Below are 27,674 nucleotides of genomic sequence, written 5' to 3' on the forward strand. Positions count from 1 at the left end.
CAAATTAGAGCAGAGCCAAGTTGTTTCTCAGCCAAGCGTTGATATTTTTCATCTTAGTGGACATAAATGCTACTGCACAACAGACATTGAGACAGGCTACCACATTCTTCTAACCAATAAAATTGAAGCCTGTTTGAAGCAAGTGGATACCTCAGATTGTCAAAGTGAGAAGTTAAAGATCTTGGTAAACAGTCAAGCCAGTTGATCAGCACAGGTCTTTAGTACTTTGTCAAGTGTCCCATCTGGGCCTGATGCTTTCTGTGGGTTCACCATCCTGAAGGATGTTCACGTTGCCCTCAGATACTGAAATAATAGGGTTATCGGGGGCTATGGGAGTTTGTGTGTTTTTACAGTCAAAGTAAGCACAGAAGGCATTGAGCTCATCTGGAGGTGTAGCTCTGTTGTCACCTGTATTGCTTGATTTCAACTTTGTAATTAGTAATAGCATTCAAGCCCTGCCACAGCTGTCGAGCATCCTTTAGAGACTCAAGTTTAGTCTGCAATTGCTACTTTGTCTATGAGATGGCTTTCCAGAGATCGTACCTGGACCTCTTGTATCTAACTTGGTCACCAGAGCTGAATACCTCTGGTCTGCCCCTCAGCAGATTGTGGATCTCATGGCTCATCCAGGGTTTCTGGTTGGGGAAAACTCCGAAAGTTTTTTTAGGGAAATAAGTAACAAATTTAACACTAACAATACTATAAAACTACTAAAGCACTACTATAAAACTGTGTATTAGTTCCTAATGCTTATTGATGGAGAAATTCATCTGTATTGCCTTCTTTTGAATGTAAATGAACAAAATCATTATAGACACCTAGTGCAGATAATGGACTGCCTTCAAACAATGCTGTTGATGCTTGCATCCTCCAAATCTTCATTTTCATTGTAACATTCAAGATGATTGGCAATACCTTCAAATTCTTTATAGTTCCTTACTTGTTGAAGTAGTGGAGTTGTTTCATTTTCACTCCTGTCGTTTCTGGCATCTCCAAGCCTGAATCCTTGAAACCTCAGTTAGCGAAACAGCTCTGAATTGTCTTACTGCTTATTTCCCACCAACTGTCAGTGACAAAAATTGCTGCCTTTTGAACACAAACACATGCAACTGTGGCTGTTTAAAAACTTTGCTCAAAGCACGGTGTTATGTCTAATGATCACACAAGTACATGTGACTGACGCTAGTTAGAAACTGGCAACAGTTTGCTGTCCCAATTAAGCGACATAATGTCCCAAATAAATTAAGAGAACTCCAGCTATTTTCTCGATTAGTTTTTGTCCTTTAAGGGTTGCACTGCCTCGATTAACTGATGCTCTAATTAACCACTGTACTTGGTTTGTTCCAAAGCTATGAAGAAGGTTTAAATAGAGGGCAAACCCGAGTGGTAACTAATGCTGAGTAAACCAACCGCAAATAATGCTTATAAAAACCTACACACAGTATACAGATGATAAATGTTTTAACTACTTTGTACACAAAAAAACAAAAATTGTCTTACCCTTTCTTCAACAATAGGAAGTGAAAGATCGATAAATGGCTCTCTAACAGATGAAATCTAAAAAATCCAAAAAATTGTAAATAATTGAAAATTAGAACTGTATAAAAAAGCACAGTTCATAACACAAAATACAGAGCATTCACACGTCATATAAACAGAAAGCCTAAAATTAGACTTGCGGTCATTGTATCAGACATTATTTTCAGAATAAAACTGTGGATAATGGTTACGACTGTAGCAAACTTCCGAATTTTCTTCTCAGTTTCAGCTATATATCTTTATGTGCAATGACTAAAAGGAAGATATATATATATTTGGAGAAATTTTGAAGAAAGTCCTAGATTTATAGACAATTATCTAACCCTAATGTACACCCACAGTCTAAGAACCTAATGTTTTGTTAAGTTATAAAAGGATTCATTGTTGTATCATTTATGTAAAACAACTTTTAAAAAGCATTACAAACATTTGTTTATTGTGAACCTACTTAGTCAAAATCAGGGAGTGAAATTGGGATGTATTACATTTTTCTCTAATGACCATGTTTTTAACTACTTATGATGGTCCTTTCTGCCATACACATATGGTCTTACAATAAAAACCAAGTATATGATATAGAAGCAGAATGAGGCTATTCAGCTCATCGAGTCTTCTCTGCCATTCCATAATGGCTGATTTGTTATACCTCCCAACCCCATTCTCCTGTTTCTCTCCGTAACCTTTGACACCATTACTAAAGAAGAACCTACCAAGCTTCACTTTAAAGATACCCAAAGACTTTGCTTCCACAGCTGTCTATGGCGATGAATTCCACAGATACACCATGCTCTAGCTATAGCAAATAACTTCTTCCAATAATTTTACAGTATGTTAGAACTGCTTCATAGCTGCTACTGTATTTCTAACCGTTGCTGTTTTATTGTTTTAGACATGATAGCAATTTAGCAACAAAATTCCATAAGCAGTAATGTCGCTCTTCTTTGTTGCAACTACAGAAATCATTAGGTAGAAGACAAAAGGGTGTGAAAGTACTTGCTCCACTCGAGATAAAATTATTATGTTTAAAACATACATTTCCCACCAACTGCCAGTGACAAAAATTGCTGCTTTTTGAACACAAACACATGCAACTGAGGCTATTTAAAAACATATACATTTGCCAAACAATTCTATAATTTCTACATTACACATTCAGTTATGTACTACTTTTAATTGTGATTCATGAAGACAAATAAGAAACTGAAGTACAATTGTATTATTTTTATTACAACAAAAAAGTACAACTAAATACTCACATGCAAACACTCTTCACACATGACGGTACTGATCAATTCTCCGACAAAAATCTGGTTGATAAAATTCATCTTCACACCTTCTCTTCCATATACTGTAACAACATTATATTTTGGGATAAATTTAACTCGTTTCCTCAGCAACACATTTTTTTCCAAATTCATGACTTCAAAGTTTCATAATAATTTCTAAATGACATTTGCTAAAAAAATTATAGCCTAAAACATTTTCATTCACATTATTTGTTAAAATCTCTAAAGGCTGATAATTGTGATTTTAAACTGTAACTGGCCCAGACTGCACTATGTGTAGGTTTTCTGCTTTCTGCTAACTGGGAAGAGTTAGTTAAGTTTAAATGACCATAAATACAGTAGATGGCGCCCTTGAACTGAGTAACATCCCCACCTTTCACTTTTCGTTTTGTTTCTTCATCAGCAGTTTTGACTGTAGGGCTGTTGAAGGCTTTTAAGATGGCACTCTGTATGCGCTGCATCAGGAGAAGAGATTGTTTATAATCTTTTACAGTATATGTAACAAATTGTTAATACCGAGCACAATAACGTACAAGTAACCTTATTCCACATCTTGTCAAAGGCACCCAAGAGTAATGCATGAAAAAAATCCACAAGCCATAAAAATTAGAGCTGTATCACAGCAGGGTAAACAATTTTCCTATCAATGCTGTATTATTTATCCTCTGAGGCATCTATTATACCGTACATTTCTCAGTACACAGCTCTCAACCAAAGGAAAATAAAATGCAGAGTGACAAAAGCTGGAGGAATTCAGCAGGTCAGGCTGCACGTGGAAAGGAATAAACAATGTTTCAGGCTGAGACCTGTCATTTGAAGGCGTTTGCCGCTGAGTTCCTCCTGCATTTTGTATGTCTTTCTCTGGATTACATATGCTATTTCACAGGTGACAGAAGAAGACATTTTAACATTTGTTAATCTATTTAATACACCTTTCCCAGCAAGTGGTGAAGCTTTGGATCCCGGGCAGCTGTAGACAATGTCAAATTGGAAATATGACATTTGGATTCTTCAGCCAAATCATTGATATAGATTGTGAATGGCTTGGGCCTGAGTACAGATACCCCATTGCGCCACTAGTCACAGCCGATCAACCACAGAATGATTGCTTAATCCCACTTTTTGCTTTCTGACTAATAATGAATTCTCTGTATTATTATCACTAATTAATACTATAAGGTCAATACTGCGACCTCAAGTTTTACAAATTATGTAAATGACTTGGATGAAGGGACCAAAGGTAGAGGGGCCAGATTTGCTAATGACTGGTAAGAAAGTAAGACGAGGAGGACATAGGAGGGTTCAAAAGGACACGGATAGGGTAAGTGGGTTGCAAAGATCTGATAAATGAAAAATGAAAACATGATTATCCAAAGCGTTAAGAAAAGTAAAAGCACCCTTTATGTAAATGTTCAAATATTGCAAAGCTTAAAAATGTAGAGATATTTGGATGAGCTGGTGCCTATTACAAAGGCCAGTATTAAGGCAGTAACAGTCAGGTAAAACTTCTAAGGAAATATTTTCATCAACAAAAACAGAGTACAGCACTCCATGTGAGCATATGCAATTCTGATAAAAAGTACAGACCACTAAACTTAAATGAAAGCACAACCCAGCTAAATGAAGAAAAAAAAACACTACAGAAGAAAAAGTTAACCAGTCAAAGAGCATGACCCTCCACAGAAGACATCCCCACAATCTGAGCAGACTAGATGTCAACAAGGAAATGTTGAACACCTGGCTCAGAGTTTAACCTCCTACAAAGTTAAATCTTGCAACACAGGGGACAGCAGAGCTTCACTTCCAGATGAGCTCAATGCATTCTATGCTCGCTTTGATCACAAGAACAGGGAGGAACCATTACGTACCCCCATGTCTCCCAATAATCATCTGGTCCAGATGGAGTACCTGACCGAGTACAGAAGACCAGTGCCAACCAACTGGCTGGTGTATTCACAGACATCATCAACCTCTCACTCCGGCAGTGTGTGGTACCCACCTGCTTCAAGCAGACTTTAATCGTACTGGTGCCCAAGGAGAGTGTGGTGACCTGTTTAAATGACTATTGCCCAGTGGCACTTACATCCACAGTGATGAAGTGGAAGCATATCAGCTCCTGTCTGAGTGGCGACTTGGATCCGCTCCAATTCGCGCACTGAAGCAACAGGTCTACCGCAGACACCATCTCGTTCACCCTTCATGCAACCCTGGCATATCTGGACAGCAATGGTGCATACATCAGGATGCTCTTTATCAGATCAGGTCAGCATTTAATACCATCATCCCCTCAAAACAAATATTAAACTCCAAGACCTGGGCCTCAATACCCCCTTGTGCAATTCTATCCTGGTTGCCTCACTTGTAGGACCCAGTCAGTTTGGAATGGCAAAGACATTTCCTCCACAATCTCCATCAGGACAGGAGCACCGCAGGGATGTGTGCTTAGCCCCCTGCTCTACTCATTTACACCTGTGACTGTGTGGCTAAGTACAGCTCCAGCACCATATACAAGTTTGCTGATGACACCACTGTTGTGGGCTGTATCAAAGGGGCTGATGAATCAGCATACAGGAGGGAGACTGAAAATTTGGCTGAGTGTTGTAATAACAACCTCTCACTCAATGTCAATAAGACCAAAGAACTGATTGTAGACTTCAGGAGGTGGAAACCAGAGGTCCACGAGCCGGTAATCATTGGAGGATCAGAGGTGGAGAGGGTCAGTAACTTTAAATTCCAGGGTGTCACTATCTCAGAGGACCATCATATAAATATAATTTATATATTTATATCTCTGCGGAGATTCGGTATTTCTTCAAGAACCTTGGCAAACTTCTACAGAAGTGTGTGGAAATGTGTTGACTGGCTGCATTATAGCCCGATACAGGAACAACAATGTCTTTGAGTGAACAATCCTACAAAAGGTAGTGGATTTGGCCCAGTACATCACGGGTAAAACCCTCCCAACCATTGAGCACATCTACATGAAATGTTGCCGTAGAAAAGCAGCATCCATCATCAGAGATCCTCACCACCCAGGCCATGCTCTTTTCTCGCTGCTGCCATCAGGTAGAAGGTACAGGAGCCCCAGGACTCGTGCCACCAGGTTCAAAAACAGTTACTACCCCTCAGCTATCAGGATCTTGAACAAAAGGGGATAACAACACTCATTTAAGGCCTCTTTTATATTGTTATTTCATGCTCATTATTTATTGCTTTTTATCTATACCTGCATTTGCACAGTTTATTTACAGTTTACAGTTCCTGATGTTTATAGTTTTCAGATCCTGTTTACAGTTACTGTCCTATACATTTGCTAAGTATGCACAGAGAATAAAATAATCTCAGAGTTGTATGTGGTGACATGTATGTACTCTGATATTAGATGTTAATTTGAACTTTAAAGACCTCTTCCTAGAAAGAGAGGGCTCCTTGTGGCAATTCAGGACCAAGTGGTTAACACAAAAACTTACCAAAAATACATAATAAAAGACCAACAGATTTAAGAGGATGCTGAGAAATGAGAAACAATCCAACACATTAAAGGATCCCACAGTAGTTTAACTCAATCTGATTACTTACACGGGCAAAATTAAGTGGCAAACAACATTCACCAAAATCTTGTCTTAAAATAAAAACTCAAAAAAACCATACCTTACTATAAATAGAAGCCTAGTCCAGTTTTAGAGTCAGAGTCCTACAAATTATTACAGATAGGACAATCCATAATAATCGTCCAGATATTACAGGACAAACAAGCAAGAGCAACTGACTTAATAGACATAGCCATTCCACACACAAACAACTTAATGAAGAGGTGGAGCTGAGTGACGATGGCGCTAAACAGCAACTCCTTTGCTTGCATCTTCGGAAACAGCTCTATTTCTATCTCTGATATCTCTTTTTTTCTTCTTTTTCAAGGTTCTTTTGAAGACCCTGACCTGGAGTTACACTCTGAGTTTGGTTCTTTGCGGGAGTGGGGCCTGCTCTCAGGGGCCTCACGACCGGCCGCTTTTCGATATGTCAGGGACGCGGCCTGGAAGACCAGCGTGCCTTCAGGGTGCCGGATTTCCGTGGCTCTGGAGGCGGGCGGATTCAAGGCCGGTGCCGCCGCTGCCACTGACTGATGCGTCGCGGGAGAACGAGGAAGATCGGAAGCAGTGGGCTTGTTGCTGCATTTGTGCCCAGAGGCACAGGGCTCGGAAAAAGCAATGCAACAGTCTTCTAACACCATTGATCAGTGAGTTGTTTTATTACGTCTCCCCTCTCACTGTGAAATGGGAACACCTCCTTTTCCCTTATTAGGGAGAGAGAGAGAGCCTGTGGTATGTCAAATTACTAGGTGAATGAGTAGTCTTTGTAGTACTGCAAGTCTATGTCTTTATTGATGCACTCTTGCATGCTTGGTGGTGGGGAGGCACCGATGCTTTTTCGCTGGTGGGGGTGTCATAGCCTTGCTGCTGCTTCTGCGTGGGAGGGGGGATCTGGTGGGGCTTTGGGGTTCTAACATTTAATCGTCCTTCATTCTTTGGCACATTCCTCTGTTTTCATGGATGTTTGCGAAGAAAAAGAATTTCAGGATGTATATTGTATACATTTCTCTGACATTAAATGTACCTATAGAAACCTACTGAAATCAATAAGTGAAAAACACCAGAAATATGCTGAATTAAAAGAGGAAATTGAAACACTGTGCAACATGAATAGGGTATACACTGTCTCAATAGTAATACAGTTTCTACAACTGCTATCAATTAGGCCTACACAGCAATATTTATTTAAATCTCCAGAGATCCACAATACTAAACACCACTAGAATAGTCCGAAAGTTCCTAGCAATTGAGAAATGAGTATGCTTGGCTACGCCCATACCGCAGGTTTTACCAGCTTGAGCTGAGAAAAAATAAAAATAATAACTTATTTACAGAGCTCTTTTCATACAGATGATATAGTTCAAAGTGCTTTACTATGGGATAGCAAAGATGATGCAAATAATTAGGAAAATTCATATACTATGGCTGTTTGTCACGAAGGGTGAATATAGAAGTATGAGGTAGTGCTTCAGTTAAAAGGGGTATTGGTGAGATTACATCTGGGGCATAACACAAAATGTATTAGTATAATAAGTACAATAGTTTTGTCTATTTAAGGAAGTATTATATGCATTCAAGGCAGCTCAAAATAGATTTACTGCACTGATACCCTGAAGGACTGTTTGTCTTAAATGACAAAAGGTTGGACATACTCTGTTTCTATGGGGTGCTGTTCAGCAGTGAGAGCTTCATTGAAACATGATTCTTTGGGATCTTGACAGGGCTGGTGTGAAGAAATGGTTTCCTTTTATAGAAGAAAATAGAGCCATGGTTCACTGTTCAAAAAAATCCATTCAAGAAGCAGAAAGGTTATTTTTTCTTTCAGAGGATTCCAAGTCTTCTGGTGTCTCTGCCACAAAGAGCAGTGGAAGTAGAGACTTAAATATTTTTAATGTAAATTAAAGATTCAAAGTATATTTATGGAAGTATGCATGCAGTATACAACCCCGAGATTCGTCTTCTCCACGGACAGCCACTAAACAAAGAAATCCATGGAACCTGTTCAAAGAAAAACATCAACCCCAGGCACAAAACACATAATAGAATCATTCCAGGCATGTTCAGTTCAGCTCAGTATTCATTATCTGCAGGCTGTCCTGATTCAAAATTGCTCAAAATAGCAACAATAAAAGGAGTGACAAGAAACCAGAAATAGTGTGAACTACAGAGTCCAATCCACAAACCGTGTCGATTAAACCTTGCCCAAGATCCAGAACTCTGGCACCATGCTATGACAGCATCAAGGGAGGGAGAGCACTCGAATACAGATCTAATCTGATCGGATTCAACCAAGTACCATTCTGTTCTTATAATGAGATAGATCCCGAAATGCTCCGGGAACTTAATCACCTTAATATTTCTCAAGACATTTTCTCATCCTTAATAGCAACATGACCTATAATATCAACACACCCCTCCCTAAACTCTCAATTAACCATGTCCTTCTTCATAGCTGAGCGCAATCTCTCTGAATAATGCATGTAATCTAAACGAAGTAACTTAACCACCCTAACCCTAATTTAATCCTCTGGACCAGCCTACTGATCAATGCTTTACTAAGATCTATGTAGACAACATTCATTACTCTACTCTCGCCAATCATCTTTGTCACTTCCTCAAAAAAATCAGTTACATTTTGATTGCCCCTAAGTCAATGCTTTTTCCAAATACAAGTACACATGTCACTAAGAATCTTCTACAACAATCTCCTCCAATAAATTATAGACTAGTGAGGCATACATCTTAGTGATGTAAGTCTCACTAGTCTATAATTTCTGGTTTACCACCATCTTTCTTCTTAAAGTAACTTCATTGGATATTCAAGCAACACACACAAATTGCTGGTGGAACTCAGCAGGCCAGGCAGCATCTATGGAAAAGAATCGACCCTTTGGAAGATCTGGAGAAAAAAAAGCTGTGCAGTAGATTTAAAAGGTGGGAGGAGGGGAGAGAGAAACACAAGGTGATTGGTGAAACCCGAAGGGGGAAGGATGAAGTAACGAGCTGGGAAGTTGATTGGCAAAGGAGATACAGGGATGGAGAAGGGAGAGTCCGATAGAAAAGGACAGAAGGCCATGGAAGAAAGAAAAGGGGAAGGAGAACCAGAGGGAGGCAATGGGTAGGCAAGGAGATAAAGTGAGAGGGAAAAGGGTATGGGGAAGGGTGAAGGAGATGGGGGAAAAGGGCATTTCTGGAAGTTCAAGAAATCAATGTTCATGCCATCAGATTGGAGACTACCCAGACAGAATATAAGGTGTTGTTCCTCCAGCCTAAGTGTGGTCTCATCATGACAGTGGAGGAGGCCATGGATAGACATATCGGAGTGGGAAAGGGAAGGGGAATTAAAATGGATGGCTGCTGGGAGATCCAGCTTTTTCTGGCGGACGGTCTCCCAATCTACGTTGGGTCTCACCGATATAAAGGAGGCCACACTGGGAATACTGGACACAATACTTTATATGACTCCAACAGACTCACAGGTGAATTGTCGCCTCACCTAGAAGAACTGCTTGGTGTCCTGAATGGTAGTGAGGAAGGAGGTGTAGGGGCAGGTGTAGCACTTGTTCCGCTTGCAAGGCTAAGTGCAAGGAGGGAGATCAGTGGGGTGGGACAAATGGACAAGGGAGTCGCATAGGGAGCGATCCCTATGTAGTTCTCTTACAGACTGCATCAGGTTTTCCTCCAGGATTTCCCTGTATTTTGCTGCATTCATTTTACCCTCTACCTTCACAAGCCTTCCAGGCCCTGCTGCAGGGAAGCATCCCCACAGCATGATGCAGCCACCACCATGCTTCACAGTAGGGATGGTGTGTTTTTGATTATATGAGGAGTTTGGCTTACACCAAATATAGTGTTTAGATTGATGGCCAAAAAGCTCAATTTTGGTTTTATCAGACCATAGAACCTTCTTCCAGCTGACTTCAGAGTCTCCCACATACTTTCTGGCAAAATCCAGTCAAGATTTCATGTGTTTTTTTTCAACAGTGGCTTTCTCTTTGCCACTCTCTCATAAAGGTGCAACTGATGAAGCACCCGGGCAACAGTTGTTGTATGTGCAGTCTCTCCCATCTCAGCCACTGAAGTTTGCAACTCCTTCAGAGTTTTCATAGGTCTCTTGGTGGCCTCCCTCGCTAGTCCCCTGTTTTGAGGACAGCCAACTCTAGGCAGATTTACAGCTGTGCCATATTCTTTCCATTTCTTGATTGACTTAACTGTACTCCAAGGGATATTCAGTGACTTGGAAATTTTCTTGTATCTACCTCCTGACTTGTGCTTTTCAATAACCTTATCGCAGAGTTGCTTGGAGTGTTCTTTTGTCTCCATGGTGGAGTTTTTGCCAGGATACTGACTCACCAGCAGTCGGAGCTTCCAGATATGTCCATACATGGCCTTCTCTACTGCCATGATGAGGCCAAACTCAGGTTGGAGGAGCAACACCTCATATACCGTCTGGGTAGTCTCCAGCCCCTTGGTATGAACATCGAATTCTCCAACTTCCGGCTATTCCCTCCTTCTCCCTTCCCCCATCCCACTTTCACTCTGCCTCCTCTTCCAGCTGCCTATCACCTCTCTCATGTAGTAGGTCTTCTTCTATTACCCATACTGCTTTCCCCTTACATTCCTTCTTCACCTTTCCTGCCTATCCCCTCCCCCACCCCTTGATCTTTCCTCTGATTGGTTTTTCACCTGGCACCTACTAGCCTTCTCCTTCCCACCCTCTCCCCACCTTCTTTATAGGGCTTCTGTCCTCTCCCTCTTCAGTCCTGACGAAGGGTCTCTGCCCGAAGCGTTGACTGCTCGTTTCCAAGGACGCTGCCCAACCTGCTGAGTTCCTCCAGCGTGTTTTTACGTGGAGCTTCCAGATACAGGTGTATTTTTACTACAATCAATTTAAACACCCTGACTGCACACAGTTATCTCCATTTAACTAATTATGTGACTTTTAAAATGAATTGGCTGCATCAGTGAGGATTTGGTGTGTCATATTAAAGGGGGTGAATATTTATGCAATCAAATATTTTGAGTTTTATGTTTATAATTAATTTAGATCACTTTGCAGAGATCTGTAATCACTTTGACACAAGTCTTTTTCTATTGATCAGTGTCAAAAAGCCAAATTAAATCCACTGTGATTCATTGTTGTAAAACAATAAACCATGAAAACTACTGGGGGGTGGGGAGAAATACTTTTTTTTATATAGGTACTGTAGTTAAATCAAGTAAAATTATGAGAGACACTGACAGTGTAGATGACCAGAATCTTTTTACATGAGTAGAAATGTCAAATGCAGGAAGGTACTTTAAAGTGAGACAGTTTTGTTTAGGTGCCTAGAATTTACTGACGGACAGGAATATGGATTATGATGGGATTAGACATGGCTGACCAAAGACCCTTCACTGTGCTGTACAGTTCTATGGCTACTGTCACTTTTCCACTTCAGGTCCCAAATGGAAAATTTCATTTACAAAATAAATAGCAGCAGGATATCAGTCAGCCTCCAGGACCTCCACCGCCATCGCTCAATTCCTCAAACCTCCTGAAACCCATTGTCACGACTTCAGAAGCAAACAATGGCTGATCCTCTGCTGTCATCCTGAATAGAAAATTACAAAGGCTTATCACAGAATGTAGATCAGTACAGCACAGGAACAGGCCCTCTGGCCCACAATGTGGTGCTGAACTAGTTAAATTAGTAATCAAATGGCCAACTGAACTAATCTCTTCTGTCTATACCATGTCCATATCCTTATATTTTCCTCACATTCATGTGCCAATCCAAACAGATCTTAAAACCCCTAATGCAGGGGGTTCCCAATCTTTTTTTTATGCCACGGACCCCTACCATTAACCGAGGGGTCTATGGACCCCCAGTTTGTATTTGCCTCTATCACCATCCCAAGGCAGCACAAGCCAGGCAAAAAAATTGCCCCTCAAATCTCCTTTGAACTTACCCCCTCTCACATTAAAGGCATGCCCTCTGGTATTTGACATTTCAACCCTAGGAAAAAGATACTGTCTGTCCACTCTATCTATGCCTTTCATAATCAGAATCAGGTTTATTATCAGCGGCATGTGTCATGAAATTTGTTACCTTAGCTGTAGTAGTTCAATGCAATACATAATAGAAGAAAAAAAGTAAATCAATTTACAGTATACGTATATTGAATAGATTAAAATTGTGCAAAAAACAGAAATAATATTGTATATATCAAAAAAGTGAGGTAGTGTTCATGGGTTCAATGTCCATTTAGGAATTGGATGGCAGAGGGAAAGAAGCTGTTCCTGAATCACTGACTGTGTACCTTCAGGCTTCTGTACCTCCTACCTGATGGTAACAGTGAGAAAAGGGCATGTCCTGGGTGCTGGAGGTCCTTAATAATGGACGCTGCCTTTCTGAGACACTGCTCCTTGAAGATGTCCTGGGTACTTTGTAGGCTAGTACCCAAGATGGAGACGACTAAATTTACGACCTTCTGCAGCTTCTTTCGGTCCTGTGCAGTAGCCTCTCCATACCTGACAGTGATGCAGCCTATCAGAATGCTCTCCACGGTACAACTATAGAAGCTTTTGAGGATATACATAATCTCATAAACCTCCATCAGACCTCCCCTCAGTCTCTGCTGCTCCAAAGAAAACAACCCAAGTTTCTAAGTTCAAAAAGTACAAAGCAAATTTATTATCAATATATATATATATATATATATATATGTGCGCCATCATATACAAGCCTGAGATTCATTTTCTTGTGGGCAATCACAGTAAATACAAGAAACACAACAGAATCAATGAAAGACCGCACCGAATAGGACAGACAACGACCAATGTGCAGAAGAAAACAAACTGTGCAAATACAAAAAGAAAGAAAATAAAAAAGAAATAATAATGATAATAAATAAGCAATAAATATCATGAACACGAAATGAAGAGTCCTTGAAGGTGAGCCCATAGGTTGTGGGAACAGTTCAGTGATGGGGCGAATGAAGTTATCCCCCTCAAAATCCATATAGTTGAGGGGTAATAACTGTTCCTGAACCTGGTGGTGCAGGTCCTGAGGTACCTTCTTCCTGATGGCAGCAGCGAAAAGAGAGCATGTTTTCGCACATGCTCTCTAATCCAGGCAATGTCCTGGTAAACCTCTTCTGCATCCTCTCTAAAAGCTTTGACTTTTTTCCCTATATCACCCAGATGGCCTGCCTCTTAAGGATTTGTATAGTTCACAACTCCTTACCAAGAACATTTTTCTACAGCTATCCTGTAATGCCTTTACAAATTTTGTACATCCCCTTGAGGTTATCCTTCCTTCTAAATTCTAGAAAACAAAAGCCTAGCTGACTCAATATTACTCCTTCAGCACCTGCCACTATAGGGACCAGAAAGGTGAATCTTTGCAGCAACTCCCTCTTATTTTTGTTCTTGTGTGAGGAGATCAGAATTGTACAGAGTACTTCAGCTATGGTTTTACTTAGGCCCTTATAATTATAGTAAAACAGCTTCTTTAGAAGTTTCCATCTTAGGAGGCTGTGGCTGCTTAATTGCTCGCTTTAGGGGTGCAATGATGAACAGATTCTTGGGTACTAAGGAAAATGGGAATAAAGCAGGGAATTTGGCTGAAGGAGCTATTCACTTACTCCGGCTGAATATTCATGACTCATGTCCAATACAGTAAGATGTCTGACAAAACATTACATGACTGAATCTTTATTACAAATAACAAAATTTCTCGGTTTATGATATTGTCTTACAATCACTTTAAATTGAAATTTGTGTTAAAATATAAATAATGTATTGAAAATCTTTTTTAAAAATTGTGCAGGATACAATTAAAACAAGTTTTGTCCTTTGCTTGTGGTACATGTCCATTGCAAATATGACCTGGTTGGTAACTCTTTTCCAAACTGAGCAATGGTTGAGTCACACGAGTATTCAGCACATTGAATACCCTGAAATAGGTTTAGGATTTTATCAACAGTCCCATTAGTGAAGCTTTGAGCACTGAACCATTTATTTAGGTCAGACAAAGGCATCATCCCTGCATGGTCAGGGAGCTAGTGACAGTGGTGACAGACACTAATTAATTAGCAGCAGGCTTCAACTACTTCTCCTGCCACTGTACTAAATAATCCATTAAAGATAATATGGGAAAAATACAACTGCCCTGCAGGACTTATTGACTTATTCCCTCCATCATCTTTAAGTTACCAAATTCTTCTCCAAAAGATTCAAGACTGTTCAAGATTCAAGATTGTTTAATGTCATTTCCAGTACACAAGTGTGAAGGAAAACTAAATAATTGTTACTCTTGATGCAACACAAAAATCACAATAATAAAAAACAAAATAACTCTTAATACATAAGATAGCTTATATACATAGATTGATTGTATGTCCATGAAGTGACACTAGGCATAGAGTGCGTGTACATAAGGTGAATCTGACAGGAAATGATAAAAGTGGTGGTGGTGGCGGAGGGGTGTGAAGGGGTAGGTTAGTGAGTGGGAATGTTGATTAGCCTAATGCTTGGGAAAAGAAACTGTTTTTGAGCATGGTGTTCCTGCAGAACACAGTCAATTTGCAATTATTCTCTCACACTGAAGTGGGACTATGCAGCTCAGAACTGTAGAGTTTCAGCTGCGCTGCTGAGGACAGGAAGGATCTACAACGGGTAGTCAAAGCTGCCCAATGCATCGCCAGCACCAGCCTGCCCAATATCAAAGATATATGTACAGAAGTGTGCTGGAAAATGGCCAGTAACATCATGAAGGGTTCCACCCATATTGCTCATGTCCCTCTCCTTTCATGAATGAGGCATGTAGCATCCACATCAGGACTACCAGACTCAAAAAACAGTTACTTTCCCAGCAGTATGGCTGATCAACACCTCTACCCATTAACCCACCCCTCCACATCCCCCCACTACCACTACTTTATCATTTCCTGTCAGTCACCTTATGTACAGACACCCCTGTGCCCAGCGACACTTTATGGACATACAGTCAATGTATACAATCTCTTTTATGTATTTATATTTATTGTGTTTTGTTCATATTATTAGTATTTTTGTGCTCTTTTCTTTTTTTTGTGCGGCACTGGATCCGGAGTAACAATTATTTCATTCTCTTTGACACTTGTGTACAGGAAATGACATTAAACTATCTTGAATTACCTTGAAAAGGCAACGTCTTAAACCATGTTTCTTGGGAGACAAACATAGTCATCAAGTTTGAAGGGTTTTGTTAAGATCACTGGCAAGAGTAATTTATGACCATTACAACATATCCTTCATGGAGTTTTCTAAACAAGAGAATGCTCGTGGTGGTAATCCTGCTAAAGGATTCTGGTGGCAGGCACGTCGTTGCAGGCTCTCTCCCTCTCTCGACACCACATGGTTGTGACACTCCACAACAATAACTCGATTAACAGCTGTGGTGTTCCCAGGACGGACAATGCTCTGCTACTCGGGTACCCGCGGTTCTGACTGGCACAACTGTCACTGCTGTCGAGTTTGAATAGATCCAGAGAACTGACAGTCTAATTTTGTCACACCGTCTAAAGTCCTTCCAATCATGTTTTTGCCCTGCTAGCCGTCTCCCTCACTACTCTGCTTCAGGAGATACAATGATAGTCAAAAATAATTTACATTTTAAATTGAAAACACGCATTGCATGATACACAGCATTAAGCATCTATTTTGGTGCAGTAAATGAGCACAATAGTTCAAAGTAAATTTATTATCAAACTACTTATGTGTCACCATATACTACTCTGAGATTCATTTGCTTGCAAGGATTTACAGTAGAACCAAGAAATACAATAGAATCAATGAAAAACTACACACAAGACTGACAAACAACCAATGTACAAAAGAGAAACTGTGCAAATATAGATAGCAAGCACATAAATAATACTGAGAATGAAATGTAGAGTACTTGAAATTGAGTAAATGATTTGAATTTAAATAGTACTTTATCATATTTAATTATTTAATGATTATACTGTAAAGAACTTCAGAAAGTCACCAAGAACTTTTTAATCCAACTTTCCTCACCTGCATTAGAATGTCTTATACTATTTCCGTTCTTCGACAGAAAGCAGAACTGTTTGAAAGTCTCTGTATGGTATCAGCAAGTTGTCCAGCAGAGGTCCAGGGTTTACATGAACTCCCTATCATTTTTCTCTCTTAGACCTATATAAGGAGTTTCTTCAACATCTGCGCCAAGGATGATTTGCTACTGACTGCAAATACTGAGCTAAAGTTCTTGATGTACATTGCTTTTCATGCTGATAGATAATATCAGAATTCATGCTTAGTCATCAATGGTTTGGCCCAGTAATGTGAATATTCCAGGCACCCATGTTAAAGAAAAGTTTACTACATGGATCATTTTCTAGGAAAGCAACCCACAAACTCACACCCCCTCCCCCCACCCTCAGCCCCTGTTAATGCAAGGATGTCCTGTATCAATATTATGCAAATGATAAAGTTTTTAAATTCCCTTTAATTGCCCTCCTTTAATGTTCAAAGTAAGCTTATTAGCAAAGTACATATGTATCACTATATACAATCTTGAGGTTCATCTTATTTAAAGATACATGCACTTCTAGCGCAACGAGCTGCATCACCCAGCAACCTACCTATTTAACCCTAGCCTAATCACAAGACATTTACAATGACCAATTAATCTACTGACCTGTTTGTATTTAGACAGTGGAAGGAAACTGGAGCACCTGGAGGAAACCCATGCGGTCACAGGAACCACTGGAATGAAACTCTGAATTCTGACACCTTGAGCTGTAATACTATAGTGCTAACTGCTGCATTACCGTGGCACCCTTACTGTAAATGCAGACAACGACTGACAAGCAACCAATGTGCAAATATTTCCATAGTAGATATATAATTACCTTCGTTTCCTCAATCTGCATTGCATTGAGTAAATAGTGAAGCAGCTCCTGGCTGTCCTGCTGTTGGAAACCCTTAAAACGTGGTGCTCTGTTGGGCAGAGAAGCAAAACATATTGTAAAGCACCCATGTGCCTCTGTAATTATTCTATGCCAGCAATACTAGAGCACTGTTTCAGTTGATCAGCATTGAGTTCCTCAGCCTTTTACACAGCACAATTCTAATACTGTCAAAATTGGAACTGGAATCGGTTTATTATTGTCACAAGTACCAATTTACAGTGGAAAGCTTGGCTTGCACACACTTCACAAGGTTAGATCAAGCAGGCAACCAAGATGATGCAGGCAACATACGGCAATGTTTTGTGGGAAGCTCATAAACTACCAGAAGCTGAGGTTTGATAGAGGTTTATAAGATTATGGCAGGCATAGATAGAGCAGACAGACAGTATATTTTCCTAGGGTTGAAGTATCTAATACCAGAGGGCATGCATTTAAGAGGAGAGGGGGTAAAATTTCAAAGGAGATGCAAAGGGCATTTTTTTTTACATAGTATGATGGGTTCTTGGAGTGGTGGTAGAGGCAGAAACATTAGAGATTTTTAAAAGATATTTAGATAGGCACAGGAATGTGAGGAAAGTGGAAGGATATGGACATGGTGTAGGCAGAAGGGATTAGTTTAGTTGGCTATTTGATTACTAATTTAACGGGTTTGACACAACATTGTGGACTGAAGGGCCTGTTCCTGTGCTGTACTGTTCGATGTTCTACTACATATACAAGCAAATAAAATCTGTCTTGATATATTTGAGACAGTTAACCATAGATCCTGATTTGTACAAACAGCAGTCCCAACCTGTTCTGCAATGATACAACAGGTTGTGCTGCATTGGCACTGGGTTCCATATGTCAGCACATCTGTGTATGTTCTAGTCAATCAAGCATCCAAAAGTCCTCAAACACAGCAATGATCTTGCTTCTAGCAAGCTTTTCAAGGAGAAACAAGTGCATATACATATTTGTTAGATATATGATTTCACCATGAATAAACTTCACAAATAATTTTAATTACAGGCGATGTTCTAAAGACATAAAAACAAATATACATTCTTTATTTTGGTTTAAAATGTTATTTTTTGCAGCTTTAAAAAGTAAGATTTTTGGAATTGGCATCAGTGTCACATCAATTCTAGCATCTTTCCCATCATTATGTTGGATTCCAGCATGTTAACATCCTAGCAGCAAAGAAGCAGAAAGATGCACCTGAACCAGCAATGTATTTGACTCGGAGGTGATTGTGCTCCAGTAATATTTCTGCCTTTGCTTTGTCTATTGACAGAGATGGTGGAAGTTGTGGTAGGGCAAGAATTAACAGAATCTCCAGGCAAGGATAGATTGCAAATAGAGTGCAGACAGCCTTTGAAAAACACAGCTTCCCTTTGCATAGCAGGCTCAGATACTGGAGACAAGATAAAAATATAATGAGAGGGTGAGAAACACACACACCAACTCGGGAACAATTGCTTTATTATCTTTAAAATATCATTGGTAGTTTGGAATATCTATTGACTTTTAACACCTCTATTGAGGTGATTTATCTTGCCAGTAAGGAATTCAATTACACACAGTTTACGAAATGGTCAAAACCTGCAAATGCTAGCCAATTCTGTATAAAAGTGGCATTTCCCTGATCAGACTTCAGAACTGTCTGGTGACAGAGGCCATACTGTTCTCTTTGCGCACGTAAAATAAAGTATGATTGAGGAATAAGTGTGAATACAGGCAATCCCCGGGTTACAAATGAGTTCTGTTCCTGAGTCCGTCTCAGTCAGATTTGTACGTAAGTCGGAACAGGTACAACCGGTATTACTTAGCGTCAGTTAGTCAAACGATTATCTTAGTATATAGTATATATTTTACCTTTCTATGCATATAAAACACTTAAGAAATGTATGTATGTCAATAATTAAATCACTGTGTTGCTCAGTAATAATTGTAGCTTTCATCGGGGCAGGGCCTTTCACATGTTCCATTATTCTCACTTTATCCTTTAAAGTTGTTCTGATAATTGACTGACTGTAGCCTAAAGCTTTTCCAATGACCAATGGCATTTTACCTCTTTCTAATCGCTTTATTATTTCCACTTTGTTTTCAATTGCGATCGTTTTCCGTCAATGGAACAGAAAATTGCGGATTTTATATTCTGTCGCTGAGCAGCAGTGAACCGTCCGATTGGCCTATCAGAGTTCTCTTTAGGAACTAGTTGACTTGATCAGCATTTCTGATCTGGCTATTGTTCACGATCACACTCAATTAAAAAAATACAGCAGCCGCAGGCGGCAGGTCCTCTGCTCCCCGCGGGTCCTAAAATCCACCCGCACTGAGACAGGTTAAATAGGACAAGTGGGGGGCGGTGCTGACTGGAAGGGGGGGGGGGGGGTCAGGGTGAATCTTGCTAAGAAATATTTAAGCCAATTACAAAGTTACACACTCAACAAAGTGTTAACAGCAATGACTTAAAATGGCAGACGGCGTTGTGATTTGACTTAAAATGGCGGACAGCGTTCTCCTCCCTCCGTTCATAAGTACGAGTTGTCCGTAAATTGGACGTTCGTAACTCGGAGACTGCCTGTATTCAGAGTCCAGTTAATCAGTGACAACAAGATCACTTATGAAGGTATAGTTGATCAAACTTTGGTGGGGTATACACGTATGAGTATACAACCTTCTTGGCCATCAAATAGATGAAATTACTTCTGTTGAAAGATTATTGATCAGAAATGTGAATGCTTCTTCTCTTCAGAGATGCTGCCTGGCTTGCTTAGTATTTCCAACATGTTTTTTAAAAAATTTTCATTCGCAATTTCTACCAGATCTTTTTTCTTTTGGAGTTAGTGTAGGTTAGTGTACACCGAGTCCAGTAATAGTCAACCTATTTTTGTCATATGCAGAATAATTATATCCAGTTTATTTGAAGAATAGCACCCTTCCCACCATCAGGGACATACATTTTCAAGAAGCAGTACCTCAAAAAGGTGGCATCCATTTTTAAGGAGCCTCACCATCCTGTACCTCCTCCTGATGGTAGTAACATTAATACCATCAGGGAGGAGGCACAGGAGCCTGAAGACCAGCACTCTGACCATGAATACTACCTTGTTTTACTTCTATTTTGCACTATTTATTTTTGTAAATTATAGATTTGTCTTGCACAGTTCTGCTGTCACAAAGGAACAAATTTCACCATACAAGGACCATTTTCTGAAGATTAGACAATATTCAATTCCATTCACTAGTCCTTAGCAACTGAAGCAGCCAAGACCTTCATAAATCAAGATCCTGACATTTGCCATTGGCTGATGAATGCACGTTTAAATGCCTTGAAATAACCACCTCCAACCAAAAGGAGTCTAATACTCCTCTTGAATTCAATGGCATTACCATTGCAGAGTCTCCCATTATCATCATGCTGTGTGTTTACCATTGACCAGAAACTCAATTGGACCAGTCATGCAAATCCGAGGGCTACAGGAACAAGTCAGCTGTTGAGCGTTTTTGCAGTATGCAATTCACCTCCTGATGCACCAAAGCCTTTCCATCATCAACAAGACAGTAGGTAGAAACACTATGGAATCCTGGCCAGAACCTTCAAGAAATATAACACTAAACAAGTGGCCCACACACATCCTGAACTACAAATATATCATCTATCCTTAATCATCAATATATCTTAATGCTAGAACTTGCTATCCAACAGCACTACGACAGTCTTGCAGTAATTCTAAACACTTCTCATCTTCTCCAGGACAATTAGAGATGGCTTATATACAGTGGATTTAGTTAATCAGGGTAGCCATTTATTCAGGATAATTCTTAAAGAACAAAACCTAATTGAGAAAATTGCCAGGATTCCAGTTGTTTATTTGGGATATTATGCTGCTTAATTGGGGCAGGAGCCTGTTGCTAAACAGTTTCTAACACCAGTCGCGCACACTTGTGTGGCTGTTATAGACACTACAAAATTAGAAGTTCCAGCTTATAAGTAGCGCCAGCTGTGTGTATTTGTGTTCAAAAAGCAGTGATTTTTGTCACTAATAATTGGCAAGAAATAAGCAGTAAGACTATTCAGAACTGTTTTGCTCCCTACAGTTTCAAGCATTCAGGCTTGCAGATGCCAGAAACAGCCAAGAGTTTAAATGAAATGATTTCACTACTTCAACAAGTAAGGAACTACAAAGAAATTGAAGGCATGAACAATCATTTTGAATGTTACAATGAAAATGAAGATTTCGCATTGAAGTGTTGTATCGAGGCAATCCAATATCTGCACTAGGTGTCTGCACTGATTTTGTTCATTTACAGTCAATCTAAAGAACACAGCAGTGTAATTCCTCCGTTGATACCTATGAGAACTAATACACAGTTTTACAGTACTGTAGAAGTATTGATAGTGTTTTAATTTGTTCTGTACTTAAGTACATTATTTGTTACTCAGTTAAATAGTAGTTTTTTTTTATATACCTTTTTAACTTTTTCCATGAAACTTCAACTAATTGGGGCAGCCACTTAATTGGGTGAAAATATACTGGTCCCAATGAGTCGCATTTAATCTGAATCCTCTGTATATGGCCTTTCCAGCAATGCCTGGATCCCAGAAAATGGATAGATAAAAGGACCTAATCTTTCCAGTTTGTGTCTATTAGCTCCTGTACAGTTATTTCAAAAAGCACTAGTGATTAAATTATATTAAAACTAGGCCTAAACAATTAAAAATGGCCTTTAAGATAAAATGAACAAAAATGGGAAGGACAAAGAAATAAGAAAACAGAAAATGAGGCACGAGTTAAAGAAAAACCAGGAAAATATTAGCAATAGATATTATCCAAGATGTATTCAAAGTTTAGTAGTAATTATTTAAAAGGAATCCTCTTAACCTAGCAGTCACAAGAAATCACGGTCAACAAAATATATGTGTAACCTTTAATAAATGTGTTTAATGACTAATTGATGTATCAATCACTTGCTCATCTGATCAGTCAGAAGTCAGCAATCCTAAAATTCAGTACAGTGGAAAACTGAAGGGCCCTGCAGCAATATACACAATCTGCCCCAACATTATGTTTGCCAGCTGTAACACTAACTAAATTAACAGCGGATGGATTGGTACCAGACTCCAAGCAGCCTATTACAAAAGCAACCTATCCTAAAGCAGAAACCATAAACTTCACCACATCCAAAGAAATGTTGCACAACATTGAAGATGATCTCTTCAACAGAAGTACATTGGGGCATGTTGCTTATTAAAGAAAAAAGGTGTGGCATCATCCTAGTATAAAATAATAAGCATAAAATATCAGCAAACTGTTCTTATTCTGTCACTTGCAAAAACTACTTTGTGAACTAATTATTTCACATATTGCTCTTAGAACTAAAACACAAGGTCAATAATCCTCAGATAGGATAGAATATCAATGATACAAGGCATGGAATAGAGCTGTATACTGATACTAAGTTTCTCACCCTTATGATAAATCTGGAATTAACTTAATATCAGCTTTAGACATATCTAAGCAAATCAGGATTAGGTTTAATATCACTGGCATAAGTTGTGAAGTTTATAGTAAATTGCAGTACATTGCAATACATAATAATAAAAATATCAATTACAATCAGAACTATATTTTTAAAAAAATGGGTAGTGCAAAAAGGGAGAGGAAATATAGTGAGGTAGTGTACGTGGTTTCATTGTCTATTCAGAAATCTAATGGCAGAGGGGATGAAGCAGTTCCTGAAATGTTGTTTGGATTTCCAGCATCTGCAGATTTTTTTGTTTGTGCCTGAAATGTTGAGCATGTATTTTCAGGCTCCTGTACCTCCTCCTTGGTGGTAGAAATGAGAAGAGGGCCTGATTTATGACACTTGACACTTAATCTCTTCACAAGCAAAACTTCCAAAAAGGCAGCTTATGAATAATGAGTGAATGGGCTCCACAACTTGAACGATTTATCCCATGTTATCCAAATGCCAAGACTACATTTTTCTACCCAACGAGGCAACATACATAAATTTGGAAAATGGCGAAGCACAGCAGGAAAGATGTAAAACAAGGTAATCATTCTGGAAGAAATCTGCCAAATGAAATACAATGAGTTCCCTTATAATTTGACAGATAAGAGTCCTGATAAAGGGCCTCTGCCTGAAATGCTGACTAAGTCGGGCATGATGCTATTTAGCCATATTTCAGTGAAAATCAGAGCGGTTTATCATCTCTTTCTGTGCCTTCATTCTTAGTGAGTCTATTTCATATTCAAGTGAGCGAACATTGGCCAGGAAAGGTGATGGTACTGCTGGCCTGGTCAAGTTAGCTTTTAGTCCTTGAATTGAAAATTCTACAAAAAGTACAGGAAATGACCTAGTCCATCATGGATAAAGTCCTCTCCATCATTACGCATATCCATGTGAAGTGCTGTCACAGGAGAGTGGCATCCATCACCAAGGACGCCTACCATCCAAGCCATGCTCTTTCCTTGATGCTGCTGTCAGGAAGAAGGTACAGGAGCCTCAGGACCCACACCACCAGGTTCAGGAACAGTTTTTACCAGTCAGCCAACGGGCTATTAAACCAGAGAGGATAACTTCAATCGCCCCATCACTGAATTGTTCCCACAACCTATGGACTTACTTTTAAGGACTTTTCATCTAATTTTATCAATATCTATTTATTATTATTTTTTCTTTCTTTTATATTTGTAATTTGTTGTCTTTTGCACATTCTGTCCTGCTGAATGTCCTGTTCATTGATTCTATTGTATTTCTTGGATCTACTGTGCAGACCTGCAAGAAAATAAATCTCAGGGTTGTATATGGTGATATATGTACTCTGATAATAAATTTACTTTTAACTTTTGAGCCTAGCTGGTGCCCCGGCTCTATAGCCACATTGCTGCTTCCTCTCACGCTGCCTGTATCTGCCGTTTCCTCGGCTGAGCTGCCAAGGCCAGGTTGCTATTGCGGTGTTGGTAGTTCATAGAATCTCTAGACCAGTATTTTATTGCTGGCTGTCCACGGCATAAAAAAGGTTGGGAACCCCTGCTTTAGATAAAACAAGACAATAGAACATTGAAGGAAGAAAGGTCTAGAGCTTTCATTACAACAATCATCTTGGTTAACTGCTACACCAAGACTTCTAAATTTAAAACATGCACTTAGCTGCTGTTTGCTCTTGCCTGCTGTCCATCTTCTTGAATCCAGTGAGAGTGCTGATCTAATGTCAGCATCTAAATTTTACTTATATGGCATCCTCTCACAGTCACATTTCCTGTTTTGTGATATAATGGTATCACTATTTTACTCGTGCCTACGAGCTAAAATGTCAGTCAGTCTGCCCATCCCATGTGCAGCTCTGTACAACTAAACAAGGGAGAACAGTCAACGCTTTTTCACAAGATCAAATGGAGAGAGGCCCTCCGTGGGTCAGTGTCAACCATGGATGTTGTGTCTTAGCTGTATGCAAGCCAGGGTGGTATGACATGGAGAGGAAGCTGTTAGCCATGCAGCAGGCTCCTCCTCTCCACCATCTGATGAACCCAAAGGAACGGCACAGACCAATACAGTTTGGCACCAGCAGAGTCGTAGGAGATGCCATTCAGCATTGAACAATGCAGGACTGTCTTAGGGGACCCCAACTCTGGATTTTTCCCTCGGGGTTTACTCACAAAACCTTCCCAATAGCTGTAAGGCAGTAAAAGTTTGAGATCAGAGTTTTTCTTTTCCTGGATAAGTTGCCAATCACGGCGGGCGAGCCCCACCTGCCTGAAACAACTGATTTTAAGGCACCAGTAACACAACTTTACCCCTCTCATGTCAGTAGAAATGATTCTGCCGGCTTGGTAGCTAAGCCACCTCTCTTAGCCAAGAGATGGACTTGGTTGTCAGAGGTTATTTGAGATGCAAGCCATTGGAATCATTTAATAGGTAGACAACCTAATAGGTTAAGATCCAAACTGCAAATTAAACGTAACTTGTAACTGACAGCTGTGGTACTGCCTGCAACAGTAAAGCATTACTGGAACTAAATAAATTTTACACTTAGACTTCTCTTGTTTTCACTTTCACAGACTTGTCACAAAACCAGAAAGACTGTTGCCTGCAAGTGCAATTCCCTTCTCAAGGGCAAAAGTCTCAAGTGGAAGACACCACTGACTATTGGCTCAGGATGGCATCCACTCAGAACTATTGCTCAGCTGATGTCAAACACTAGTTACTCACAGATCCTTAGGCAGCAGATGTCCTTGCTGCACAGAAGGAAGGAGTGACATTAATTAATGAAGAAAATATATGCAGAAATGCAAAAAATTGTTGAGGATTACATACTTCTGCTTAGTATTGGGGTGTACTCTCACTTCTGTAAAATTTGTGCTCTGAGATTTACTAGTGGCTTAAAATTATACATCTTATAGTCCAAGGGTTTAATAACATAAATAGATAACTTACAAAGGAGCAGAAAGTGATGGTATCTTTGTATTACTCATCAATGGTTATGTAGATATTTACTAAAAACTAATTTAAATATACTTCATTATTATAAAGTATTAATGGATAACATTTTTCCCTTATGCCTTTTTTGCCATTACTTCAAAGTTAAAAGTAAATTTATTATCAAAGTACATATAGTGTATGTCACTATATGCAACCCTGATATTCATTTTACTGTGGGCATTCACAGTAAATACAAAGAAATACAATAGAGTCAGTGAAAACCCTCACAATACGGACAACTAATGTACAAAAGACAACAAACTACGCAAATACAAAAGGAAAAAAAGACAAACAAAATAATAATAATAAATAAGCAATAACTAGCGAGAACATGAGATGAAGAGTTCCAGAAGTGAGTCCATAGGTTGTGGGAACAGCTCAGTGTTGAGATGAGTGAAGTCATACACTCTGGTTCAGAAGCCTGAAGGCTGAGGGGTAATAACTTTTCCTGAACCTGGTGGTGTGGGACCCATGGCTCTTGTACCTTCTTCCTGATGGCATCAGCAAGAAGACAGCATGGATGGTAGATTTTATGTGAAAAGTCATGAAAACACACGGCAATTTATGCAAAGTTACATCGTGACATTTAAGAATTAAGCAATTAGGCATAAAATATAAAAAAAGACAGAATAATCTTAAAAATTTTAGGCGCATGAAGCTACAGCAATATGTTTGGCTCAGCATATTTTAGTGAAAATTTTCTTTTTAACTACTGTTAATAAAGGAGACTATTCTTAGTGAAGTGAATCTTTTAAATATTTAGACATAACTTTTCATTTTACCTTACATGATGCCACAGCCAAATTTACAGAGGGAGGAGTCTCGTGACGGTGGGAGAGTAGGAGAAGAGGGAATGTGGGGGTAGACAAATGAAAAATAAATTGTGTTGTTTCAGCTTTAAGACATAACCTGATGCAGATTTTCAGTACTTTTATTTTCATTTTGTATTTCTAGCAAGAGTACTTCATGTTATATAAACCATGTGTCTTCATAATATCCTTTTGGTGAGTGTGTGACCTTGCAGTACATAAACCCAAAAACACATTTTATTTGGAGATACAGCACGATAACAGGCCCTTCTGGTCCAACGAGCCCACGCCGCCCAATTACATCCATGTGACCAACTAACCTACTAACCCAGACATCTTTGGAATGTGGGAGGAAACTGGAGCACCCAGAGGAAACCCACATAATCACAGGGAGAACATACAAACTCCTTACAGATAGTGATGGGAATTGAACCCTGGTTGCTGCTGCTGCATTAGCAATACACTAACGCCTACGCTACTGTACAGGTCAATTCCTTCCTTATATCATAGAGATTGCAAGTTGTGGAATATTTCAAGATGCTGCAAAAATACAATTACCTCTGACATAACAGATTGAAAAGAATTCTTGGTACGAGCGGCCCTTTTCCTGTTTCTTTCATACTATGAAGAAATAAATGCACAGCTGAGGTTAAAGATCCAGGGCTGGGAAGTATCACCATCAACGGATCCTGAGCACAAATGATATATTAAATAAAAATTAGTATTCCAGTATAACTGCCATTCTTGTTTGCATAATAAATCAAAATTGAATTCACTTAGTAATGATTTTTTAAAATTCCAATTACAAGTCAGAACTTTGAATCCATCTTGGCTCAACTTCAGAATTTGAATAGGAAATTGAAGTTAACTTTAACCAGGAGAAGTCGCATCACCTACCAAATTTGATTCCATAGGCGGACAGATCTTTAATTTTGTTCCCTTTTCCTTCACCTCATGCATAAGATCATTAAGTATATGGGTCTGAGCCATGTTCTAAAACAAAGAAAAAGTTA

The 27,674-nt window shown here is 39.4% G+C and overlaps 1 protein-coding gene across 4 annotated transcripts in view; it reads right to left on the bottom strand.

Annotated features, from left to right (window-relative positions):
• usp45 (ubiquitin specific peptidase 45) overlaps positions 1 to 27,674 on the bottom strand; it is a 96,792-nt gene that overhangs the window by 18,753 nt on the left and 50,365 nt on the right. For all 4 annotated transcript variants that reach the window (XR_012100201.1, XM_073055746.1, XM_073055747.1 and 1 more), the window contains exons 7-12: positions 27,559 to 27,654; positions 27,220 to 27,350; positions 17,318 to 17,405; positions 3,199 to 3,280; positions 2,796 to 2,887; positions 1,501 to 1,557 (exon numbers count right to left, since the gene is read on the bottom strand). Coding sequence is in view for 3 of the 4 variants with exons in the window: in XM_073055746.1 (XP_072911847.1) it covers positions 1,501 to 1,557; positions 2,796 to 2,887; positions 3,199 to 3,280; positions 17,318 to 17,405; positions 27,220 to 27,350; positions 27,559 to 27,654 (546 nt within the window). In the remaining variant the exon portion in view is untranslated. The remainder of the gene's footprint in view (positions 1 to 1,500; positions 1,558 to 2,795; positions 2,888 to 3,198; positions 3,281 to 17,317; positions 17,406 to 27,219; positions 27,351 to 27,558; positions 27,655 to 27,674) is intronic.

Source organism: Hemitrygon akajei, chromosome 9, assembly GCF_048418815.1.
Source record: "Hemitrygon akajei chromosome 9, sHemAka1.3, whole genome shotgun sequence".
NCBI classification, from domain to species: Eukaryota; Metazoa; Chordata; class Chondrichthyes; order Myliobatiformes; family Dasyatidae; genus Hemitrygon; species Hemitrygon akajei.